The 22,509-nt window shown below is 43.8% G+C and overlaps 1 protein-coding gene across 1 annotated transcript; it reads right to left on the reverse strand.

Moving 5' to 3' along the window:
• Positions 1-391: 391 nt before the first annotated feature.
• On the reverse strand, positions 392-21,510 carry LOC308366256 (phosphatidylinositol transfer protein beta isoform-like). Its single transcript, XM_080839897.1, has 12 exons — positions 21,473-21,510; positions 18,217-18,247; positions 14,319-14,464; positions 13,813-13,904; positions 13,676-13,683; positions 12,762-12,836; positions 12,383-12,466; positions 9,150-9,227; positions 6,058-6,165; positions 5,766-5,888; positions 3,743-3,821; positions 392-863 (listed from the first exon to the last, which is right to left on the reverse strand). Exons 1-11 carry the CDS (start codon positions 21,490-21,492, stop codon positions 3,774-3,776), a joined length of 813 nt encoding a protein of 270 aa, XP_080696023.1. The 5' UTR covers positions 21,493-21,510; the 3' UTR covers positions 392-863; positions 3,743-3,773.
• Between the last annotated feature and the right edge of the window lie 999 nt (positions 21,511-22,509).

The raw sequence follows: 22,509 nt of genomic DNA on the forward strand, positions 1-22,509 counted from the left end.
ACCTGTAGAGATCTGCCCCTTCCAGTATGTAGAGCAGACCAGTCACGGCATAAGCATTCACACCTGGAAGTGTGTGTGTGTGTGTGTGTGTGTGTGTGTGTGAGGGAGTGAGTGTGTGTGTGTGACGAGACAGTAATCTCTTAATGAATGCTGAGGCAGGAGAGGACAAGAGAACAGGGATGTGAGGGGAGAAAAAAAAAGGGTACAGGCCACAAGTTCCGACCTGCCCAGAGAAGAGATTTGCACGTCAGCTCTGGCAGGGGAAAAAAGGTGATTGGGAAAAAGACGACACAGACACGAAGAGCAAGGCCTTGCCTCCAGTGGAATGACAACAAAAACAAACAAATTAATATATATATTTCGGGGGGGGGGGGGGGGGTGTAAAAACAGGTAGCCAAAGTCAGGATGAAGCTTTTCGGAGAGCTCGCTCTGATACCAAGATGGAAGCCGTGCCAATTTTCAGATATCTGTGCTTGAAGACCTTTTTTTCTGCTTTTCTCTAGGGTCAGCCTGCTATCGGTCTCTGGAATGAAGCGAGGGGTGGACTGGAAGGGGAGAGGGAGAAAAACAAAGCAGTTCTAACGCAGGCCACTGGGTAAAAGAACCGTTCTCTGTCATTCTAAAGCACTGATAATTCTGTCGACAAATTCTGTGATTGGGTCAATTGTCGGGGAACAGTTCTAATGATCGACAGTGACAAATCCCATCCCTCTACTTCCTGATTGGGTGGGAGGGCGTAAGAAGCTCTGTGGTTGTTTCGGGGGAGATCTTGTAGGTGTTCATATCGTGGTCGCGGTCATGGTGAAACGTTGGTCTCATTCGTCAGCAGCACTGGTTCCTCGCACTTGACCACGTTTGCGAAGCTGAGATAGAGGACAAACAGAGAGGAATGAGAAAAGTAAGGGTGAGAAGTAGTTCATATTACATAATAATACATAAACAATGAATAGCCATCAGTGATGCTGGTTAAGTGTGAGCATGCCAAAAAAACTGGAATTCTGCACAGTAAAAGAAGATCACACACACAAGTTCATACGCTGTATTTTGCAGATTACTGTGACTCAACAGGTCATAAAAAGGTGCTGCAAGTGATGTTATCATTTCCTTCTGAACCTTGCAAGACTTAGTTACTCTAGGTATCCACCCAAAAAGAACTGATAGCCAGGTAAGGCCCATCTCTTCAGAAGGTTCCTGCTTAATACAGTAGAACAGTGTTAAGACATTCATAACAGTTTATAGAGCTCATGACCATACCAAACACGTCTATTTTTTCCTTCTACAACATTTTTACGATGGCCATCAGATTTCCAAGACTGTTTAGCTTAGGCACTCAAAAGATGGCCAAATATAGCCGCTTTAAGCAGCATGTATCTGTATGATATGAGGAGTTAGAGCTTGTGTGAAGTGTAGGCTTTTGGGAAGCAGTACTTAACACTCTCTGAAATCTGAACTGGCCTGAGCAGAACGCACAAGACCCAGCCCATAGGCTCACGCTGAGGCCAACGGACGAGAAGAGTCCCTCGCTTTCTACAGATTCCACAACTTCACCTCCATTACTCCTACGTCTCCCAACTTCTGTCTCTCTCCCTCGCTCGCTCACACGCTCACTCTCTCATTTGCAATCATGGTGCAGGTGCTTTTTTTCCAGTGCAGAATTCCATTTGTATGTTAATGAGCCTTCAAGGAACATCAAGATTTTTCTTCTTTTTTTTTCCCCCTTGCGGCCTCTGCAATACACATGCATACCCCCCACATACTCACTCACGCTTACACAAAGATGCACTCGCACACACACACAAACACCTGACACACCGTCCTGTGTTGTGGCAGAAGCATGAAGAGATAAGGCTGGTTAGTGGCTGACAAAATGGAGACCCAAAGCTTCCACCACCTACAAACATACAGCTCTTGTGCCAAGTCAGCCTAGGTGCAAGACAGCCTAGACCCCCCCGCCCTCCTGCTCAAATTCATCCACTCATCTTCATTCATTCAATCAATTGCCCATTCATGCACAGCGATCCACTGGTCTGCCCACTCAACCACCCACTGAACAGTGAGACTTATTATCTTGAGTACGATATGGGCAATTTGAAATGAATACGACATGGGCTATTTAATATAAATGTGTTATGGGCTATTTACTCATATAAAAATAAATTAACAGTGACATTCATCCGAGACAAAGGCGGAACAAACAACGCTGTTTATTAAGGCTTTGACTGACTACTTAACACACTATGGCAGAAGGAATCAATTGCTTAGTACGGGGACAACAGTTCAGGGGAGAATAATAATAAAAAAAAAAAAGCCATGAGTTGTCAGCAGTGAAGATAATGAATTTGAAAACACACACATGAAGTGGTTTCTCTGGCATTAGGATAGAGAAGGCAGGCGTATGCCCGTCAGCTTCTTAACAATGCAAAAATGTTGATTAAATCACCTCACCGGCTTCCTTCTGGAGGCAGGCCAGGCGTTTAATCTTTGGCGCTCTTGCCGTCTCTGCCATCAAAGGGCCTGCACTGGCACTGGCAGAACCCTGCCCGACTACGCCAACTCAGAGGTACGCACTCAACACAGGTCGGCCGCTTTCTACTTCTTCAAATGAATAACACATGGGGGGCTAAGGCTGGATAGAATACAGAGTGAGTGTGTGAAAAAAGAGAAGAATATTGGGGTGAGTGGGGAGGAGAGGAGGAGGGGTAGAGACATGAAAGCCCTGCACTGGAGCAAGGACAGGAATGCTTTGGCGGGAGCTGTCTCAGGCCAGCCAGGGATCAGATTCCTCTCCTGCCTCTAGCCCTGAAGCAGCCAGAAGGGCTTGGGGCTCCATGTGGAGCACACAGCCAAGATGAACAAGTGCACTTCTTGAGCTGGACTGAGAGCTCTTATGGTTTTCATTATACTTTCATTTGGGTATGGTGCTGTTCTTTTCTTGGTACTAATGCATAGCTGCCTGCAAGAGTTTGGGGGGGCCAAGCTAAACTTCCCAAAGGGGTAATTCATTGATCGCCTGAGAGGCATATGGAATGGCATGTTTGAGTGTGGCATGCTGGTGGTATGCGCCATAATATCAAAAGATCTGAGAACGGTGGCTCTGTTTTGTGTGTCAATGGCTTTGACTACCTGCAGTCCAGAGGTTTTTTTTTGGCACATAGCCAAAGTCGTGGAAGCCAGAGGGTGATATGAGAGGGCAGTTTAAGGCAGGTAGGCAGGCAGGCACACACACACACACACACAGCATTTTGTTGAGTGGCTATTTTCTTGGTCTGCCGTATGCTTTATGACTTGGCAGACGTTTCACATTTCTCAAACCTCTAAGGTTATCGATTCACATTAAGAGGGAGGAGACACAAATAGGCTCCACACTCAAATGTTACATTTACACAATTACACTTCCAGCTTAGCACGCAGCGAAATGAATCCTTCACAACAGTCATCTTGTCATACAACATGTGTAAACAACGACAACACATAATCCATTTACATATGGAAAAAAATAACCCTTCGGTGAATGTGAGTAAAATGATCGTGCCCCACAGAGAAACTCCCGACATGCAAACGAGAGAAAGAAGGAAAAACGAGAGAAAGAAGGAAAAAGAGAAGGAAAGGGCCAAGAGAGTGCGAGAGACAGAATGACGAGGGGTGAACCCAGGAGAAGGGGAGCCTCGGTTGCCAACCCCGTGGCAGTAAATGAAGCCAAGATGTCTGCCGGCAGAGCTGGCCCCTGTGGAGTTGCACTTACACAGCCTCGCTCAGAGTCACACCTGGAGCGGCTACTCATCTGATGCCTTCGTGCCTCGCACCAAGCCCGTATTACGCATCTAGAAAACGAGACCATCAGCAGACTCCATGAACAAAGTGAGGAGGATATTGGGGGAAGTTAGTAGGGACAGAGACAGACAGAGTTGAGAGAGAGAGGCAATGCAGGATTGCAGCGACAGCAGCAGAAACACCAGCTCCTCTCTCTGTTGGTATTAGTAGACATGAAATCTGTGGTTGGGATGGGAAAGAGAGGTGGGCTAAAGGTTTAAAGTAGTGCTGGGGGAAAAAATTACAAAAGACTGGTAGGAGCTACTCACAATGGAGTGTTATGTTTAGTTATGTCTACTCAATGAAAAACTACTGATGAACAGAAAGGTTTTTATGGGTTTGAGCGCAACCTCCCTTCCCCAAAACCACAGATACAACGATCCAACAGTCATTTCAGTTCATTGCTTAGGGCCTAATGAGGCAAAATAATTACACATTGACGAGTAGATAAAAATAATCACAAAGGAGGGATTAATTACATTCGCTGCATTGTAATGATTGTGGTTACGAGAAAATCAGTAGTGACAAAAATATAGGCTTCATTACAGGGACTAGCAGTGAAATTACACTGTGGGTAATTGGCAGGTTCTGAACGCACACAGTGGAAGGGATGAGAGCTGAGGGAGAAAAGATCTAAACTAAAGAGGAGGTCTGAAAACTGACGATGGTCTCTGATGAACTACTCCGATTACGCCATTACTCGCTACACGCAATAGTAGTACCTTCTAGAGGGGGAGAGCCCTAGCCTGGTGACACCAGCCTACGTATTTCCGCCTGAATTGATTTCAAGCTCATACTCAGTCTGGCCCAGCCCCATTGACAATCGTTTCCAGAACTCAAAATTTTGCCGGACCAATCAGCGAACAGTTCAGAGCTGTGACGCAAAACTCGCCTTGCCGAGTTGCATGTAGTCCAGCCGAGTTTGTAGTTTAACAGTATAGCAAAAATGGCTACGGAGGAAGAGACACGAAAAGCTATCGGAGAAGTTGTCTCAACTCTCGAGAACATCAGAAAATTAAAAGGAGAACAAGAGTATTTTCTTGTAAGTTTTATGATTGGAAAGGACGTCGTAGCTCTTCTCCCAACTGGCTTTGGGAAGAGTTTAATCTACCGAATGCTTACTAAACGTTGCTGATTGGTTAAGGGAACTCCAATGATTTTAAACCTCAAGATAAGCACCCGCCCATCTCGGAAACCAAAATGCATTGGGTTGGCCCAGACTGACTGACGGATCAAATGGAGTCACAGTCTGGTAACGGCCAGGCTAGGAGAGCCCTACACTTAATCTATTTTGGGAAATCATGATGAGGTCTAATTTCTGGTGTAAAATGTGGCAGAACCAAACTTAGAGGAGAGGTGGGTCCCTGACTGGTAGAGTATTCGACAAGGTAGCAGTAGATTTAAACTATTCCCAGTTGGTTCCCTAACACCAATCAAGTTACAAAAAATAAATACAAATACAGTTTATACAAATAAATGTCCTTTCCCACGGATATTTTGCTCGTCTCTGGCTTATAGTAAAAGAATGATTTGAAAAAGTTCTGCGGATACCTAGTCCATATAAGGAACTTCAGTACCTAACCCCTAGACCTAAACACACATGAAACCTATGCTTGCACATCATGGCACTGGGCATAATATATATATTTTTAGCTGCTTATTTAGGCATTATAGGAGTTCCAATAAGAAATCATTAATAGGGATTTTTTCAAACCTGTCTGTTATTGTGCTAATTTGTTGATGCTTAACACTTCAGAAGGGAACTTTCCATAACCAAAACACAGCACATGGATACAAAAGAAAAACAAACCCTTTGGCACAACGACTCCAGGACTATGTAAGGGAATGTGTATGAGTGTAGGTGACGGGACATGTTTGTGTTGGTTTGAGTTAATGTGCAGCCCTGTGCCTCTGTGTGGTGTGGGGTGTGTGTGTGTGTGTGTGTGTGTGTGTACCTCCTCCAGCTCTTTCTGTGTCTCCGCCTCCATCCTCCTGATGTCCTCCATGGTCAACTCCACCCACTTATCAATCCAGCAGAAGAGCTGGCGGTGGAAGTTGGTGAAGATCCGCTTCTCTTGCTGACGGGTGGGGGGGAATAGAGAGGACAGGAGAGGGAGAGAGAAACAGTATGGCAATACATGAGAACAAGGAGACACTCTTAATGAAGAAGAGGTAAATGTGTCCCAGAGGTTCCCCCTCAGTAACCCGGTGCCCTTGAGTGATGTGTATGGTGTCCAGGATGCTTACTCTGTGAATGAAGCCCTCCACTTTGCTCTGCAGGCCCCACCACTTGAACTTGACAGTGACCAGTTTATAAGCGCACATGCGGGGGCAGTCCGTCTTATCTAGCTCCTTCTGCAGGGGAAACACACACACAGACAAGCCAGAAAAGGTGACCACCAAGGAGAATGTGTGTGTGAGAATGTGTGTGTGTGTGTGTGTTTGGATTTGTCTGTTGTTGAAACCTTATATTACATGACAGACAGGACAAACACAGCAATGCCCACAGTCGCATTAGGTAAAGGAGAAACCAGCACTGCTTAAAATGCATGGACATTTCTGTATTCAATAATACAACTTCTGCCAAACGCGACCACGCTTTGACAGACAGCAATCTAAAAAGGGCCAATCTCAGCGCTCCACTCATCACATTCAGCTAAAGCACAAGAAATTAATAAATAAATAAATAAATAAATAAATAAATAAATAAATAAATAAATAAATAAATAAATAATGCTTTGGTGGTGAGGCTTGGTGAAATACAGCTGAGTTTTTTTGTGCATCTTTGATTAAAAATGAGGAAAGGGAGAGAGAAAAAAAAAGAGAGAGAGAGAGACTCAGAGAGGGAGATAGAGAGTAGAACAAGGGAGAGAGAGAGAGAGAGAGAGAGAGAGAGAGAAAGAAAGAAAGAAAGAAAGAAAGAAAGAAAGAAAGAAAGAAAGAAAGAAAGAAAGAAAGAAAGAGAGAGAGAGAGAGAGACTCAGAGAGGGAGATAGAGAGTAGAACAAGGGAGAGAGAGAGAGAGAGAGAGAAAGAAAGAAAGAAAGAAAGAAAGAGAGAGAGCATAAAGAGGTTTAAGTCTTGATAAAGGGAGCGTTTTCCAGCACATGACTCCATCTGTGACACTGCTCCCGCTAGTGCTGCCTTTGTGGCCGGCGAGCGCAGATGAAAGGCCCCGGTAACGCGATAACGGCGCGGATCAGCCACGCAGCCGCGTACATTATTAACACCAGGGACCCGCCAAATCTCTCCCCTCTCTCCTCCCCTGCTTTCGTGGTCCCCTCTGCCTTTCGCATTCCCCCCCCCCATCCCAGAGAGCGTACCTGGTTAATTAATCATTTTGATTTTTACGGAGAGAGTGAAGTGATAAAAGGCCCCAGTCCCCGTTGCAATAACCAGCATCCCTTCAACGCTTGATAACATGACAAAAAAAAAAAAGTGTGTGTGTGTGTTGGGGGTGGTGGGTGGGCATCATGAAGAGAGGGATTAAAAAGAGGAATTGAAAAAAAGAAAATTGCAGCAGGTTCGGAAAAGTTGTCCCCGCCAAACAGAGAAACTCGACTTTAAAAGGATTCCACATCAAAACCTTTAGCGGTGACATTTTTCAACTCTCCCGCTCAAAGGAGGAAGTTTTGAGGAGTGTGAGGGAAAAAGCAGGGCTGCGATATGGGAGCGCGGCGGCGTGTGCCAGTGTGTGTGCACCGAGATAGACCACAGGTGTCGGCACAGAGAAACCGAGGTTCTGCTTTGGCGTTTCGGCTTTTCCTTTCCGTTTGGAGGCAGGGAGAATCCCATCTAATTAAAAAAGGCTCCCAATAACAATCTGAAAGGCTTTCAAATACTGTGGTGGAAAGCTTGGTGCTTGAAGAGTTGGAACTCTGCCTGGCAAACTGCTGCAGATTCATTCCTGTATGGGGAAAGTATATTAAAAAAAAAAAAAAAAAAAACCCTGACGATTTGCAAGTGTTCCTGTTGCCATGAAAACTTCCTCTATCGTATATAATCCCTTCATTTTAATAGAGAGGTCATGTTGCTCTGAGAAACTGACAGAGTGATGCAACGGTGGGCACGAAACATACATGTACGGGCATAACTATCTCTACAGGAAAATCTAATGAGCTTCCTGTGTCTTCACGTCATTGAAATGGAAGTTAACGCATTTGATTCAGACCATGATGAAAGTCATCGGTCAGATTATTATAGTCTTTAGTCGATTTCTTTTACCGTTGCGTACTTAAGCAGGTAGTGAAGATCTTCTGTGTGATCCATTCCATATTCTGTACCCTCAGTATGAGCTGTTAGCGCCAGGCAGGCGATATAGAGTTCAGCGGTGCAAATCGAATCGGTTTAAGAACTCCTTCGTGCCTGTATCAGTCAGAATGTTAAACAGCGGTCTAAAATAAGCAAGAGGTTGGAGAAGCTGCACTGCAGGACAAAACACCACTGATGGAGGACTCAGGTTGAGCTTTTTTTGTGTGTGTACTCTGTAAAGTCTGTTTGCTGGTGTAGAAAGAAAGAAAGACAGACAGAAAGAAAAAGGGAGAAACCCTGTCTTTGCAATTGGTAAATGGACTGGAATTATGTAGCGCTTTTCTACTCATTGAGCACTCAAAATGTCTGGGTAGATGTCTGCGACATTAACCTGTAAAAACCTTCTCAAACCCACAACGTCAACCTGCACATGGGGATTTGAGGACACTTTGACACTTGGGTCAGGAGGAGCCAGAATCAAACTAGCAACATTCCGATTGTTGAACGGTTATTTTACCTCCTGAACCACCGTCACCGTTTTACTAACCAACTCTCACTTTTATAAACAAGACATTGACTAGAGGAGTAAAAGTCTGCTCTGACAACACAAGACACTTGATGTCTGCAAAGAACAATAGCTCATTGAGAAAAGGAGTTCTAATACAGACAGCCGACAGCCAAATCTCTCTCTCTCTCCCTGTCTCTCACACACACACAGCCAGCCCAGAGGGCAGCCCTAATCTAGCCCATCAGTGTGATTTCTATTACGCTCAATTAGAGCTGAGAGAGAGCCATTTATCTTCATCACACCTCAGCCTACAGCTCCACCGCTTTCTCCCTCTTTCACCCTCACCCTCACACACACTCCCCCCCCTCGACACACTTCCCCAGCTTTCCCCTCATACCCACACACGCAACCTCATCCTCTTCTCCCTTACACCCGCTCTCATTTTCACTGGCCTTCACACGCCCTTCACAAAGCTCTTTGCTTTTACACACCTTTCCTTCGATCCATCCCCTCATTTTCATTGTCGTCTGCATGTCCCGCTCTCCAAGCCCCCCACCCCTTCACCCTCAGGGGTCCTTACCTTCCAGTCGTCCCGCAGAGGGCCACGTCCAGTCTTGACTGATTTGAACTCCGCAGGGTCCTCATCTGGCTTATAGTCCTAGAGCAGATAGAACAGACAGCATACAGCCATCAGAAACATGCCAATGGAATGGAAAGCATAATGTAAAGTCCGCCAGTCAGTATCGAAAAATAAATTACAATGGGACAAACAGGACACCGGACGCACAGTATAGGGGTCATGTTTCGTCCTGAAGGAATTTATTTACAATCAGAAGCTCAAATCAGGTCTTCCAAACACGAGAATGTAAATCTGATTAGGAATAACTTCACTGCTTCATATAAGGTCACCAGTCCTTCAACTCTGTACCATTTCTAAAGCAGATTATTACACAGGCAGTAAATCCATATGATGCATGAGATGACACTTTAACACATTTCCAAATGCCGTCGTGTTAGGTGCCACAAAAAACCCAACTCTACTTCCCATCAAGCCATGACCTCAACTCTCAAAAGCGGGGTACATATTCACCTATTTGGCTTGGACCGAGATGCTAAACCCAATCCATTGGATCCATGTATGGATGTTTGTGTGTGTGTTCATGTAAAAATTCCAGTTTTAAGCAACACTTCCCTGCCTGAAAAGTGAGAAGACCCAAGGGATAGGGGGTTCGGGGCGGGGGCCTGGGGTCGGGAGAAAGGGACCAACAAGCGAGAAGTAGTGATAGAAAGAAGTGACCTTAATGAAAAGGAAGTAGGAAGAGGGAGGGTGTGAGAAGGAGGGAGGGAGAAAATGGTCAGCCACTAAAGCAGATGAACGAAAAAGCTTTACATTTCAGCACAGCTTGGGGCTCTCGCCACTGTAAATAAATCATGATCTGCCTGGAGCTAAAAGCAGCGTTTCAGGCCAGCAGTCGACAGGAGGGAGCTAAAAGTGTGTGGATATATGTATGTATGTGTACAAACACACACACAGGCGTGCACACCCCACCACACACACACACACACACACACACGGACGTGCACACCCCACCTCACACACCCACAAACTAAACCAGGACTTCTTTAAACCACCAGGTTGCAGTGCCTCGAAAAACAATGCATGACTCTGCACTAATGAGGTTGGATGAGAACTGAGGTGAAGGAGATGAGCGGATGCATGTGTGTGTGTGTGTGTATGTGTGTATGTGTGTGTATGTGTGTGTGTGTGTGTGTGTGTGTGTGTGTGTGTGTGTGTACGCAGGGGCTTTAATTACTCTAACTGACTGGTCGGTGGTGCCGCTTGGTGGGATGCTGGCGGCCATGCCTCAGGCTACGGACTGATAGGGCCCACAGACACAGACTGGTGCAAACAGCTACAACACGGCTGCTTCATTAGCCACCGAGAACCACACACACACACGCACACACACACACACACACACACACACACACACACACGCCCCTTCCTCTCTCTTTCTCCCCCATACTAGTTTCTCCATCTCCATCAGAGGACCAGGAAATATAAGGCATCTACATTGCTGCTCTAACACACACACATACGCACGCACATACCACACACACACACACACACACACACACACACACACACACACACTAGTGGGTCATAGGAGGTGGCAAACTAGTGCTAGTTCTATTCAACTTTGCAGTGAATAAAACAAAAATATTTATTTCCCTCTTTTCCCAGTGCCGCTAATGTGTCAGTTTGTGCCGGTGGCTTTGACCGCTGTTCTGTTTACCGCAGCGAGCGAGCGAGCGAGCCGGCTGCTTTGGGTCTCAGCTCGCGTCGGTGTCTGCTGCTGGACGGCGGCACTCATGTGAGCGGACAGCCGCCCCGCAGCGCCACTGATCGCCAGTCAGATCCCATCGCTGAGACGTCTGGCTCAGGGGGTTCAAGGGCGCCGCGGTCAGACTGGCCTCAGACCAGTGGGGAGAGGAACGGAGCAGAGGGGAGGAGGAGTTTGACATCCACACAACAGGAGGACTGGCTGATAGAAGGGGTGGGGATGAGGGATTTGGGAATAAAAATGTATCTCTGGTGTCACGCCTCCCAAAGGGGTTTAAAATGTGTACCGTTCCATTGCGAGGGGGCTATTCTAGGCTAGGGTTAGTGTCAGGCCAAAACAACAGTAGACAGACACAACCCAACACAAAATAGAATCAAATCAGTATGTAAGGTTTCCATTTTCAGTTGGTGACCTGTGACAAGCAAAATGTTTTATTGGACCCTCACTTTAGGCCAAGATTGGTGACAACTGAGAAGCTGTCATTTAAAAGGCATGGCTTCAGTTGATACAACAGCGCTTTGGATACAAGCACTTTGCCATTTTTTGCAGATGGAATTGTATTAATACAATTCTTAAGATGCCTGAAATAAGAGGAAGCCATTAAGACGCACTGATGAATGCATGACTGCCGTAACTCCTCAACCTGTGTCCCTTATCTAGACAAACAGCACAACCTGCTGGCGAAGTCGTGAAGTGCAGTCCTCGGACAGAGGCCCACTAAGCTGCTACTCGCTCATCAAGCAAGACAGAAAGTGTGTTACCTACCTGACCGTAAACGGATGAACAAACATTCATTAATGCCATCAGCTGGTGTCCTAAGACTGTCGACTACAGCACCGTTTAAAAATATGAATAGTTCCTTTAGCTGTAACCTATACATTCCCCATAGCATCAAGATCTGCTTCTGTTTACGTTTCAAGTCCAGTGTACAGCAAAGTCAAGTAGAACAGACATCGGGAATGGAGCAGTTCACAGAAACATGTTTTTACTAGAACTAGCCACATGATGGCATAAATAAAAAAAATAATAAAAAAATGTGATAAATCACTAAATGTGATAAATACGAATGTAGAAAATGAAGCAACAGGTGCTACACCCATGACCACATCTGCGTTTGCCCACAGAGGATCACTTATTCGATAGCACCACATATTTCGCGTTATTTTCACAAAGCTCAGATTTAGGGACAGGCTCATGGGCTTGCCTGGGTTCAGTGATCGAAGGAGAAGCTAGTCTTCCATATAGCCATTGAGCAGATGCTTTTGTCCAAAGCAACTCAAATATTAGCTAGAAAAGCAAGCCATAGCCGATGAAAAACCACATTGAAAGCGAGTCTCGTCAAATCACACAGCGCTCGACAATCAACACAGAGAGAGAGGGCGAGAGGGGTGTTTTTAATCCAATTGCCTTGTTGAATGTTGGGAGTGATGCATATGCATGTCTGGACTGAGGAAAACACTAGACTTACTCCAGCAGCTACTTGATCTCTGTCTGCGATGTCAATGGGCACCACCTCCACCGTCTTCCATGTTGAGTTGTCAAGTTTATGAACCTGCAAAATGGAATGATTAGATACAGACTTCTTATGCAGGCAAGTCACACGTAGCGCTAGCCTCATGCAACAGTCTCAATAGACAAGTCGGCCATAAGGGCAAGACAGTCGTCACATGGAGTGAATACACGTCTCTCATCACTTCAGTATTTCAACGCAATTTAAACTGTATTGTCTTACATAAATATATTAACAGAGAGAAAGATTACCCTATTAAAGGACACACATATGAACAGCATTCGGTAGTATGTACCACATAGGGAAAAGTGAAGCCTAAATCTGTACATGGACTCACATTCTCGAGTTTTCCTTGATCGGGTTTATGCCATGTCTCAATTTTGATTTGGAAGTCATCTTTCATGTATTCATTCTGTAGAGGAAGAGGACCCATGTGAGGTAAGATTAAGCGGGGTGTGACCGTGTTCATGGTAAAGAACTTATTTTAATCAGTTTCCATATTTAAATAAGGGCCCTGTTCTTCTGACAAGGATTAGTGATTAAGGGGGATTTTACTGTTGACAATTTTGACATGATCTTGGATTTTTGCCTTCTTCAAAGCTGCTGTTGAAGTAGTTGTCAACACAAGAAGTCCATGTGCTCAAACCTGCTCAGAAGCTGGCTTATCAACGTAAACAGGATTAAATCAGAGTGCAACAAGCCGTAACCTATCATAGAAAGCCTTTCCGAGGAATCTCCATCTCCACCGTTTATACACCAACTTCATAGGGAAAGTTCCAGTCCACAGTCCCACTGGTGTTTACACCATATTTACCATACAACCTCCATACACACAGGAGTGCTGTGCTCAGTATTTCCAATAGCATCAATACATGTCCAACTAAACAAACTAGTCAATATTTTGATGCAGAACACTAAAGATAGCTCTTTGAGTAGCCACAGCAAATTCATTTCTTTCTAGGGCTCCTGAATCTAAAGAAAAAATATCAAAGTGTCAATTCTTAAATGCTGTTCTAATAAAACTAGAAAACAACAACATCCTGTGACTAACCTTACTAGAGCCATCAGGGACTAAGCCGTTGAGGTAAAATAAGGTGAGTGAATGTTCTGAATGAAACGAATAATCAATGACACACCCCGCTTATGTCTACAGGCACATTCCTGTGAGGGAATTATGACAGCATTACACAGCATAAGCACTTAAAACACACACACACCACACACACACACACTCCTTTTAAAAACACTTACCGTTACAACTGCAGCAAACAATGGACACATGCAAAAACAAAGACAGACAAACAAACAGTTAGAATGGACCAAACATCATGCTAAAAATAAGCAGGAACTCTGTTCTTTATCTGCTAGTGAGGCGCAGTGCCACTCACCGGTCTTGCAGTAAGGGTAGGCATTCCAAGCCTTCTCGTGGAAGACGAGAGAGCCCTCTGGTGCGATCATTTTCACGAAGGCTGGGACTTTACTGTGAAGCAAACACATACCCAATAGTTTACACAGCCATTGCAGAACACTTTGGCTTTGATCTCTACTGAATTATAAATCTAGATTAGGAGACTACAGGCCTAAACTATGTGCAATCCCACCTGGGATTCGCACCTGCAACCCTCTGGTGCCCAGCACGGCTGCCTAACCTTTGGGCTAATCTGCCACCCCTAGGCAGAAATTATAAAAGGAGGACTTACAATCTAGAGCTGCATGTAGAGTTACATGACAGTTTGTGCTTTATGCATTACATCTTCAAATACCTGCATTCACTCTGCAGGCGTTAGACAGTGCATGTACAAGAGTGTGTTACTATATACGCCACCTTAGAGGTGTGTGTGTGTGTGTGTGTGTGTGTGCGCGTGTGCGTATGTATGAGTGTGTGTGTGTTTACCTCTTCAGGTGGTAGATTTTGTGCGTGTATTGACCCTTCTCTCCATCCTTCTCATAGGGCTCATTCTTCAGGACCTCAATCCCCTCCCCTCCCCCAGTCTCATTCTTACTGGCCTCTGCTACGGAGTACAACTGCCCCACTTGGTACTAGAACACACACAAGCAGAGACAGACAGAGACAGAGATAGAGACATGGCTTTACCTGGTGCAGATAAAAACACTTGTGTAAAAAGAGCTATTGTTTGACAGTATATAAATGAGGGGAAAGCAGATATGTTTATTTACATTTGTGCAAATCAGAGCGACAAGTTACAAAAAGTATCACTAGTACCCAGTATCACAATTACAAAGTGAAGGTGTATTTTTTTTTTCTTCTATCACATGAACACAAGAGGTGCTGGAGCTTTCAAAACATAACTGGCCAGGCAAAGGCTGCCATCTAGTGGCCGTAAAGTGAAGTTCTAACTCCGATAGAGCTTGCGTGCATGTCCACCCAAGGAAGAATCAACTGAGACCTGTTGTTAAAATGAGTACTGGAGTTTATCAAGAAAGACTGAGAGGAGGGGGGGGGGGGGGGGGGGGGGGGGGGAGCTGTGCTTGTGTGAGAAGGAACATCATGTATTTGCAAGACTACTGTTATAGAACTACAGGAAAGAAACGAGCTGTGGCTTGTCAAAGCTTCAGTCATCAACGCTCACCGTCAGAAAAGAAAAACACCCCTCGAGACAGAATGACAGCTGAGACACACACAGTCAGACAACAAGTAAGTCTCTCGAGCCCAGCCCAGCCTTTAAAGACGTTTGGGACGCTGATAACCTTATAACGTGTTTGTTATTTTAACATGTTTGTGCTATCTGGAATTCAGCAGCCTCATGTGACTCAATCCAAGAGTGATGAGTCACTGCTTGCTTGAGAGAGACACATTTACGTGCGCATCACTAAATGATGCACCCTGGCATCACGTAAATGCTGGGAAGTGGTTTCTTCTCTGTGGCTGCCGCAGTATTTACTGGGCCTCTCTGCTGAAGTTTACAGCGGGCTTAAAGGCATTTGTTCCTCTGAAAATGCTTGGCTGTTTTACGAACGATCCTTTCCCTTTAAATATAGTAATTCTGCCCAGGACACCAGTGTGAATTTCTTTCAGAGGAAACACTAGCACACTAACACAGCTTAAGATCTTATGGTACCACTGAGCGAGTGTGTGTGCACACACAGTTATGTAAACAAAGTGGGTGCCGGCGTACGAAGGTGAGAGGGCTGGAGGGAAAGAGGCTTTACAAATTCAAACAAGAGCACCATTGTTTCCCAAGTGGAGCGGTCGAGCAAAAAAAGAGAGGATCACCGTTTTCATGGGGGAGAAATGCTTTTCATTCCCCCTCCCCACTGGAGTCGTAGCCGTTATTTTAAACAGATGACCAGACTGTCAAACTGAAATTAAGTGACCGAAATCTTTACTATTCTACCCAAGTTCTGTCTGATGAGTTCATGACCAACCCACAATGAGCCACTCAGAGCATCCTTCTTACAGTGCTCATGAATAGCATAACACTGCTTTTAAAAACATTAGCTAAAATACATTTGTTTTCTAGCAGTAAAATGTAACCTTTGTGTTCAAATCTGCCTGGCTCTTCTCTAGCAGACAAGTATGAGATGAGATGTTGGGGGAACAAGAGTTCTGTGACCTGAAGTAACCTTGCTGGCCTATAAACATAAATATACAGCCGCGGAAAAAATTAAGAGACCACTTCAAAATTATCAGTTTCTCTGGTTTTACTATTTATTGGTATGGGTTAAAGTAAAATGTACATTTTTGTTTTATTCTATAACCTACTGGCAACATTCCTACCAAATTTCAAATAAAAATATTGTCATTTAGATCATTTATTTGCAGAAAAATGACAATTGGTCAAAATAGCAAAAAAGATGCAGTGTCTTCAGATCTCGAATAATGCAAAGAAAACAAGCTCATATTCATTTTTAAACTACACAATACTAATGCTTTAACTTAGGAAGAGTTCAGAAATCAATATTTGGTGGAATAACCTTGATTTAAAATCACAACTTTCATGTGTCTTGGCATGCTCTCCACCAGTCTTTCACATTGCCGTTGGGTGACTTTATGCTACTCCTGGCGCAAGAATTCAAGCAGCTCGGCTTCTTTTCATGGCTTGTGACCATCCATCTTCCTCTTGATCACATTTCAGAGGTTTTTTATGGGATTCAGGTCTTGAAATTAGGCTGGCCATGACAGGGTCCTGATCTGGTGGTACTCCATCCACACCTTTACTGGCCTGGCTGTGTGGCATGGAGCATTGCCCTGCTGGAAAAAACACTTCTCAGAGTTGGGGAACATTGTCAGAGCAAAAGGAAGCAAGTTTTTCTTCCGGGACAACGTTGTACTTTGCCTGGCTGAGGTTTGTAAAAGACCATAAGAATTGAACCAAAGCGGACACTGGAGGTTCTTCTAAGTTCGTCTTCTCTGATGAGTCCAATTTCACAGTAGGTGCAAGACTCTGTGGCTTGTAGGCCTCTCCAGGTCTCCGTCTAACCATCAGACGACCATGTGTTGGGCAAAGCTGAAAATTGGACTCGTCAGAGAAGACGAACTTAGAAGAACCTCCAGTCGGCTTTGGTGTGGATGGAGTACCACCAGATCAGGACCCTGTCATGGCCAGCCCAATTTCGAGACCTGAATCCCATAAAAAACCTCTGAAATGTGATCAAGAGGAAGATGGATGGTCACAAGCCATGAAAAGAAGCCGAGCTGCTTGAATTCTTGCGCCAGGAGTAGCATAAAGTCACCCAACGGCAATGTGAAAGACTGGTGGAGAGCATGCCAAGACACATGAAAGTTGTGATTTTAAATCAAGGTTATTCCACCAAATATTGATTTCTGGACTCTTCCTAAGTTAAAGCATTAGTTTTGTGTAGTTTAAAAATGAATATGAGCTTGTTTTCTTTGCATTATTCGAGATCTGAAGACACTGCATCTTTTTTGCTATTTTGACCAATTGTCATTTTTCTGCAAATAAATTATCTAAATGACAATATTTTTATTTGAAATTTGGTAGGAATGTTGCCAGTAGGTTATAGAATAAAACAAAAATGTACATTTTAATTTAACCCATACCAATAAATAGTAAAACCAGAGAAACTGATAATTTTTTCCGCGGCTGTATATATAAAGAATTTCCCCTTCCCCTTTCTCCCCATATACAAACAAATTGTATTTTTAATGAGCCAACTATCACTATAGACTCTAAAGAGCAAAGAAGAGAGACAGAAATGAGAATTCAATTAGCCATTGTGAGTATCCTGATTGAAGTTCTACAAATAAACTGATGACTGCATTTCTTATTTTCATATGTCTGTTGAGTGGCAAAGAAACGCAGACAACCACTTTTGGTTGCAATCCATGGTAAAGAAACGTTCCTGAGCCTTTACAGCATAACAAGTGTATGAGATTAGATGGAGGGGGGCTAGCACTGCTATGACCGGAGATGACCTTGCTGGCCTTGGCAGAACTGCTTGTGTAATACACTCCTCACGTGTCTTGTCTGACAAGAGGGTCTGAAAAACCTGGGACTGGTATGCACTTTGCAGGGGCTTGTCGGTCTTTCAAGTGATTCATGTGAGCTTCGTACAATTGCACAAGTCTTTGCTGGAAGGGGTCACCAGGCGATATTGTGTCTGGCCAGCCTCTAGCAGCTCCTTGTATGGAGAGCAAAAAGACCCTTCCACCATTTCATAACTCAATGAGGCTAAAAAATAAATAAAGGAGAGGCATGACCATTCAAGGGTATTTACTATATGCTATGAAACTTTAAAGTTCCTACCATCACACTCTTAATCATGTAACAGTGTGTAAATCTGTGTGTGTGTTTCAAGATTTCACTTACCTCTTCAACTGTGCATGGTAGGACAACACGGCTGTAAAAGAAAAGATAATCAGTTTGTTTTTCAGACCATGATGCATCACATTTTTCAAATGCTTTCAAAACATTGAGCTAGTTTTTGTCTGGCCAGTTTTTCCAAGAGGCCTTAACTGACCTAATTCGTACTATTATTATTATTGCCAAGATGATGAGATGGAAAATGTCTCTTCTTTGCAAGCAGACGTTTTGCTGAGGATGTTCTCAGTGTCACACAGACTAACCCTGCTGATGTGTATCCAAAGTGAAGTGTGTAGCATATATGGTAAAGGATAACTGCCTAACCCTCTGGTTTCAATGTAGACCAATAATTACATATTTTAAGGGACCAGATCGTTTAGTCCCTTTTCCACCCTGTGCACTTTAGATCTTATAACCGAACACCATAGAAACAGTCCTCTATGTGTCAGTAAGACAGAGTGCAGCACCTTGCAAGCTGGTTTACGGGTGTGGTGGGAGAGCTAAAGAGGGCTGCACTCAGGAACTGTATAGTTCCCATTCCAGATAGTTCCTTTACAGGCTGGGTCCTCAAAAGATGGAACCTCTCTCTGTGGGAAGCAGACTGGTGTGACCGTGCTGGGCTGCTGAAGGCCCTACAGGAGTGGAACAGCTCCAGTAGCTGAAGGACACAGTGACCACAAAGGGTGTGGCCATGGCAAACTCATGACATCATAATTCCCAATCCACTCATGACTTTCCATGCACTATATGAGAGTTTAAAAAAAGAAGACGGAAAATGAGCAAAGAAACATTTGTACTTCAAAATCTCTGAAAATAAGAGGTAGAAGGCATGACAAAGTGTGATGCTAAGATTATGGACTGAAATTGCTAGGTAGGTCACAAAGGCATTACAATAATTATACTTCACCCTAAATCAACTTCAAGGAAAAAACTGTAGTATTAGTATTTAGCATTACAGAGACTGGTGATCTGTTTTTTTGCTCGACAGAACTCCAGCACAATTAGAATCAGTTCAGCTCATCCATAATTCTCCAGGACTTCTGTTCAGCAGCGGTCCACAGCATGACAGAACTAGGCTGAATGCTCTTCCTATTCTGACATTATGGACATATGAAACAAGAAGTCTTCTTCAAAGCCATGGAGATTTAAAACCTTGTCTCCTGGATTTTGTTTAGCAGACTCTTGCAGACTACAGTATGTGACATATCTTGAATGCTCCAGAGCCCAAATATACGACATATCTCTGCTGCTGGTGCTGATTGGAGATTAAGAGTTTCCCAAGGCCAAACTAAATCTCTGTTTAGCACACACACACACACACACACACACACACACACACACACACACACACACACACACACACACACACACACACACACTGCACCATGTTGAATTTCATGCAAGGGCGGGGAATTACAGCAGACTTCAATGACAAAGTGTGGTAGATGTGGAACATGTAGACACAATCAACAGTTGTGAAGGAAAGTGTGAGGCAGGTGGGCCTCGCTAAATGCACAATGTTGAAGACCAAAGTGCATTCTTCAGAGTGCCTTGAAATAAGCTCTTTGTTTTGTTGAAGTTATGTATCCATATTTTTGCAGGCATGCAAACATTATATATATATATTTCACCTGCTGTATGTAGCGCAAATAATAATGGATAAAAACATCCTCATTGAACCTAAAGTGCTGAAATGGTCAACCCCCAAAGCATCCATCGGAGTGCTACCTCAGTTTGATTAAATCTGAGAGCAGCTCTATCAGTTTGAGGTAGTTTCCAGTGCAAACTCTCTGAAGGCAAAAGTAAAGAGTGAGGTGTGTTTGCCATCTGACAGGCACTTTTTATCAGGTCATGCTAACTACGACCTTACAAAGGACAGGTGCTTTTGTAACCTACTCAGCAAGTCAGTCAGTCACTGCTGAGTGCTTGGATTCATGTGAGGAGGGAGAGAAAAAGGCAATTAAAATCCAGGATATGAACACTTCTAATCTGGTTGTTGACCAACTCTGCTAATCCTAAAGTGGAAAAAAGTCTTAGAGCGAGCGGTTTCCAAAAGCCCTACGAGCCAATAGTATCAGAAAAATATCAAAGACTGAAACTTAGGTTACCCATCTGTAACTAAACAACATTACCACAGACAGGAAGTGTCACCAGTTAAAGTGATATTCCATACGTTGATGGAAATACATTATTCATTGCAACACGCAAATTTGGGATTCAGCAAATGGTCAGAAAGAATAAGTTCCAAAATTCTGTTCAATGTTTTGTTTCCACACCGACTTTAGATAAGTAGAAAGCGTACGTACACTGGGCGTTAAGTTACGCCAGAGTAGTAACATTCTGGTTCACCAACCTGACTATCGTTCATCGGAATATCTTATCTGGGTACTGAAACCGGGGGAGTACAGTCAGCCGAATAGACAGGTCATCAGTCATCATAGTCAGGGCGAAGTCCATAACATTTTTTTCTCGTTTTCAAAAATTCTACATGCAAATTGGGTTGGTACTAACATTAGTTAACGTAAGGACATTATCAGCAAGGTGACGATTCATTCATGCACAGTCACAAAGCTACTAGCACGCCTACCCATTACCTGATTTAGCGAAATATTCCGCTAACAAGCAGGCAGTGGGCTAGTTCCTGATCACTGTAGCTAAAACAGTTGTTTTCGTCGCACACAATAAGCTTACAAAGGTGGAAACGTTTAACTATATATACATTGTATAGTCTTAGCCTTTTCTTAGTCCCTTAAAATTCTGAAAAGAATAAGTTACCAGACTTAGCACTGGCTAGCTATGTCATTACAGAACGTCATGCTGGCTGCACGTTTACGCAAAAGTCAGAACTTCACCTGGCTAGCTAGCTAGCAAGTTAGCATGTCATTTTTCGCTACCTGGTGATATTAAAAAGGACTTAACAACTACCCACGGACAGAATGTCAAAGAAGCATAGAAATATGTTCCAACCCAACAATACAACTTAGATAACTGAGCTCAACTTCGCCAACAACTGCTTCACGCAAACTTCTGTCAATGCCGGTAGGCCAGACACAAAGCGAGCCGTCTGAATAACGTTACAACCAAACCACATCCTGACTCGAGAAGTTCAATTTCACCAACACATGTAGCCTAACTTTACAGAAAGTCCGAAAACAATTATACGACTAACTTATCCACGTGCGCTATGTTTGCCATACATGTTTGTATCAGATTTAACTTCATATACGCTTGAAAGTAAGAAAAGAAGAAGTATTAAACTTACTATTCCTTGATGAGCACCATCTTCGCCCTTTTGGCTGCGGCTGCGCAATACTGCTGACGTCATGTATACTTATCAACAAGCCCCCCATTCCGCCCCTTGCTGTGTATGATTGGCTAAACTACGAATAGCTATCGTCCCATGTTTACGGGTGACGTGACGTCAAAAATGTAAACTCATTTACATTTTTGGCAGTGTCGATTTTTTTCCTACATGAAAAAGATTGGGGCACCTGAATACCTTTGTAACGCTATGGAGCCTGGGCACCAAATGTACCACTGTGCTTGTAGGAATTCTATACAGTGGTAAAGTGGTATCTCTTAGCTTCCCACAGAAATTATCTGCTCAGCAAGGAAACTCCACAGAATTCTAGGAATTCTTTCCCAGATTAGCAGGCAGCCCATTTGCGTTTATGTAATAGTGAGGGAGGGGGGTATTGAGCAGAGCTAAGCTTTTCTTATGGTCCAACTTTTTTGTCATCAGCAAAGTAAACAACAGATAGCTGATGTGGAGGGTATCATGGTATCATTTTTAAGCAACAATACGGAGTTCTGTTCCAAAACTAGTAAGCAAACTACCTAAAAGCCATGCAAAAACCTTGCAAACACCACCAACAGCCCAGCTGTCACTGATAGAAGCTTTCCACACACTAACTGGTGTTTTTTGGCAGTGTAGCTGCAATGTCATGTGTGTGAAAGCGTTTCTTCCATTTTTGCAGGGTGTACCAGCCCGTTACACAGAACTACATAGTGCATAATCTGGATGGCAAGTGGGGAAGACATAGGTGTTTATCTGTCCTTCACATGACCATATGTTATCAACATTTATTTGAGGATGGTACCAAAACTAGTTGCCTTAAAAACCATATCTCAAAAAGTGTCAAATTGTTGCAGTGTTACTTTAAGGAACTGTGTGACCATGCAAGGAAATGCATGCAGACACCAACACACCTTTTTAATTGAAACATTTTACTGGTAAAGGACAAAGATATGTCTTGGTTTCCATGTCTGCTTTCTTTTCAAAAAAAGACTGTGAGCTAA

This window comes from Sprattus sprattus (genome assembly GCF_963457725.1).
Source record: "Sprattus sprattus genome assembly, chromosome: 5".
NCBI classification, from domain to species: Eukaryota; Metazoa; Chordata; class Actinopteri; order Clupeiformes; family Clupeidae; genus Sprattus; species Sprattus sprattus.

Bases quoted from the DNA above. Each gene is read 5' to 3' on its own strand.
- LOC308366256 (XM_080839897.1), bottom strand. From the start codon at position 21,492: ATGGTGCTCATCAAGGAATA. The intron at 9,228-12,382 runs GTAAGTCTAGTG...TATCTGCTCTAG, and splicing joins GAGATCAAGTAGCTGCTGGA to GACTATAAGCCAGATGAGGA. The intron at 3,822-5,765 runs GTACACACACAC...CTCGTTTTCTAG, and splicing joins CACAGAAAGAGCTGGAGGAG to ATGCGTAATACGGGCTTGGT.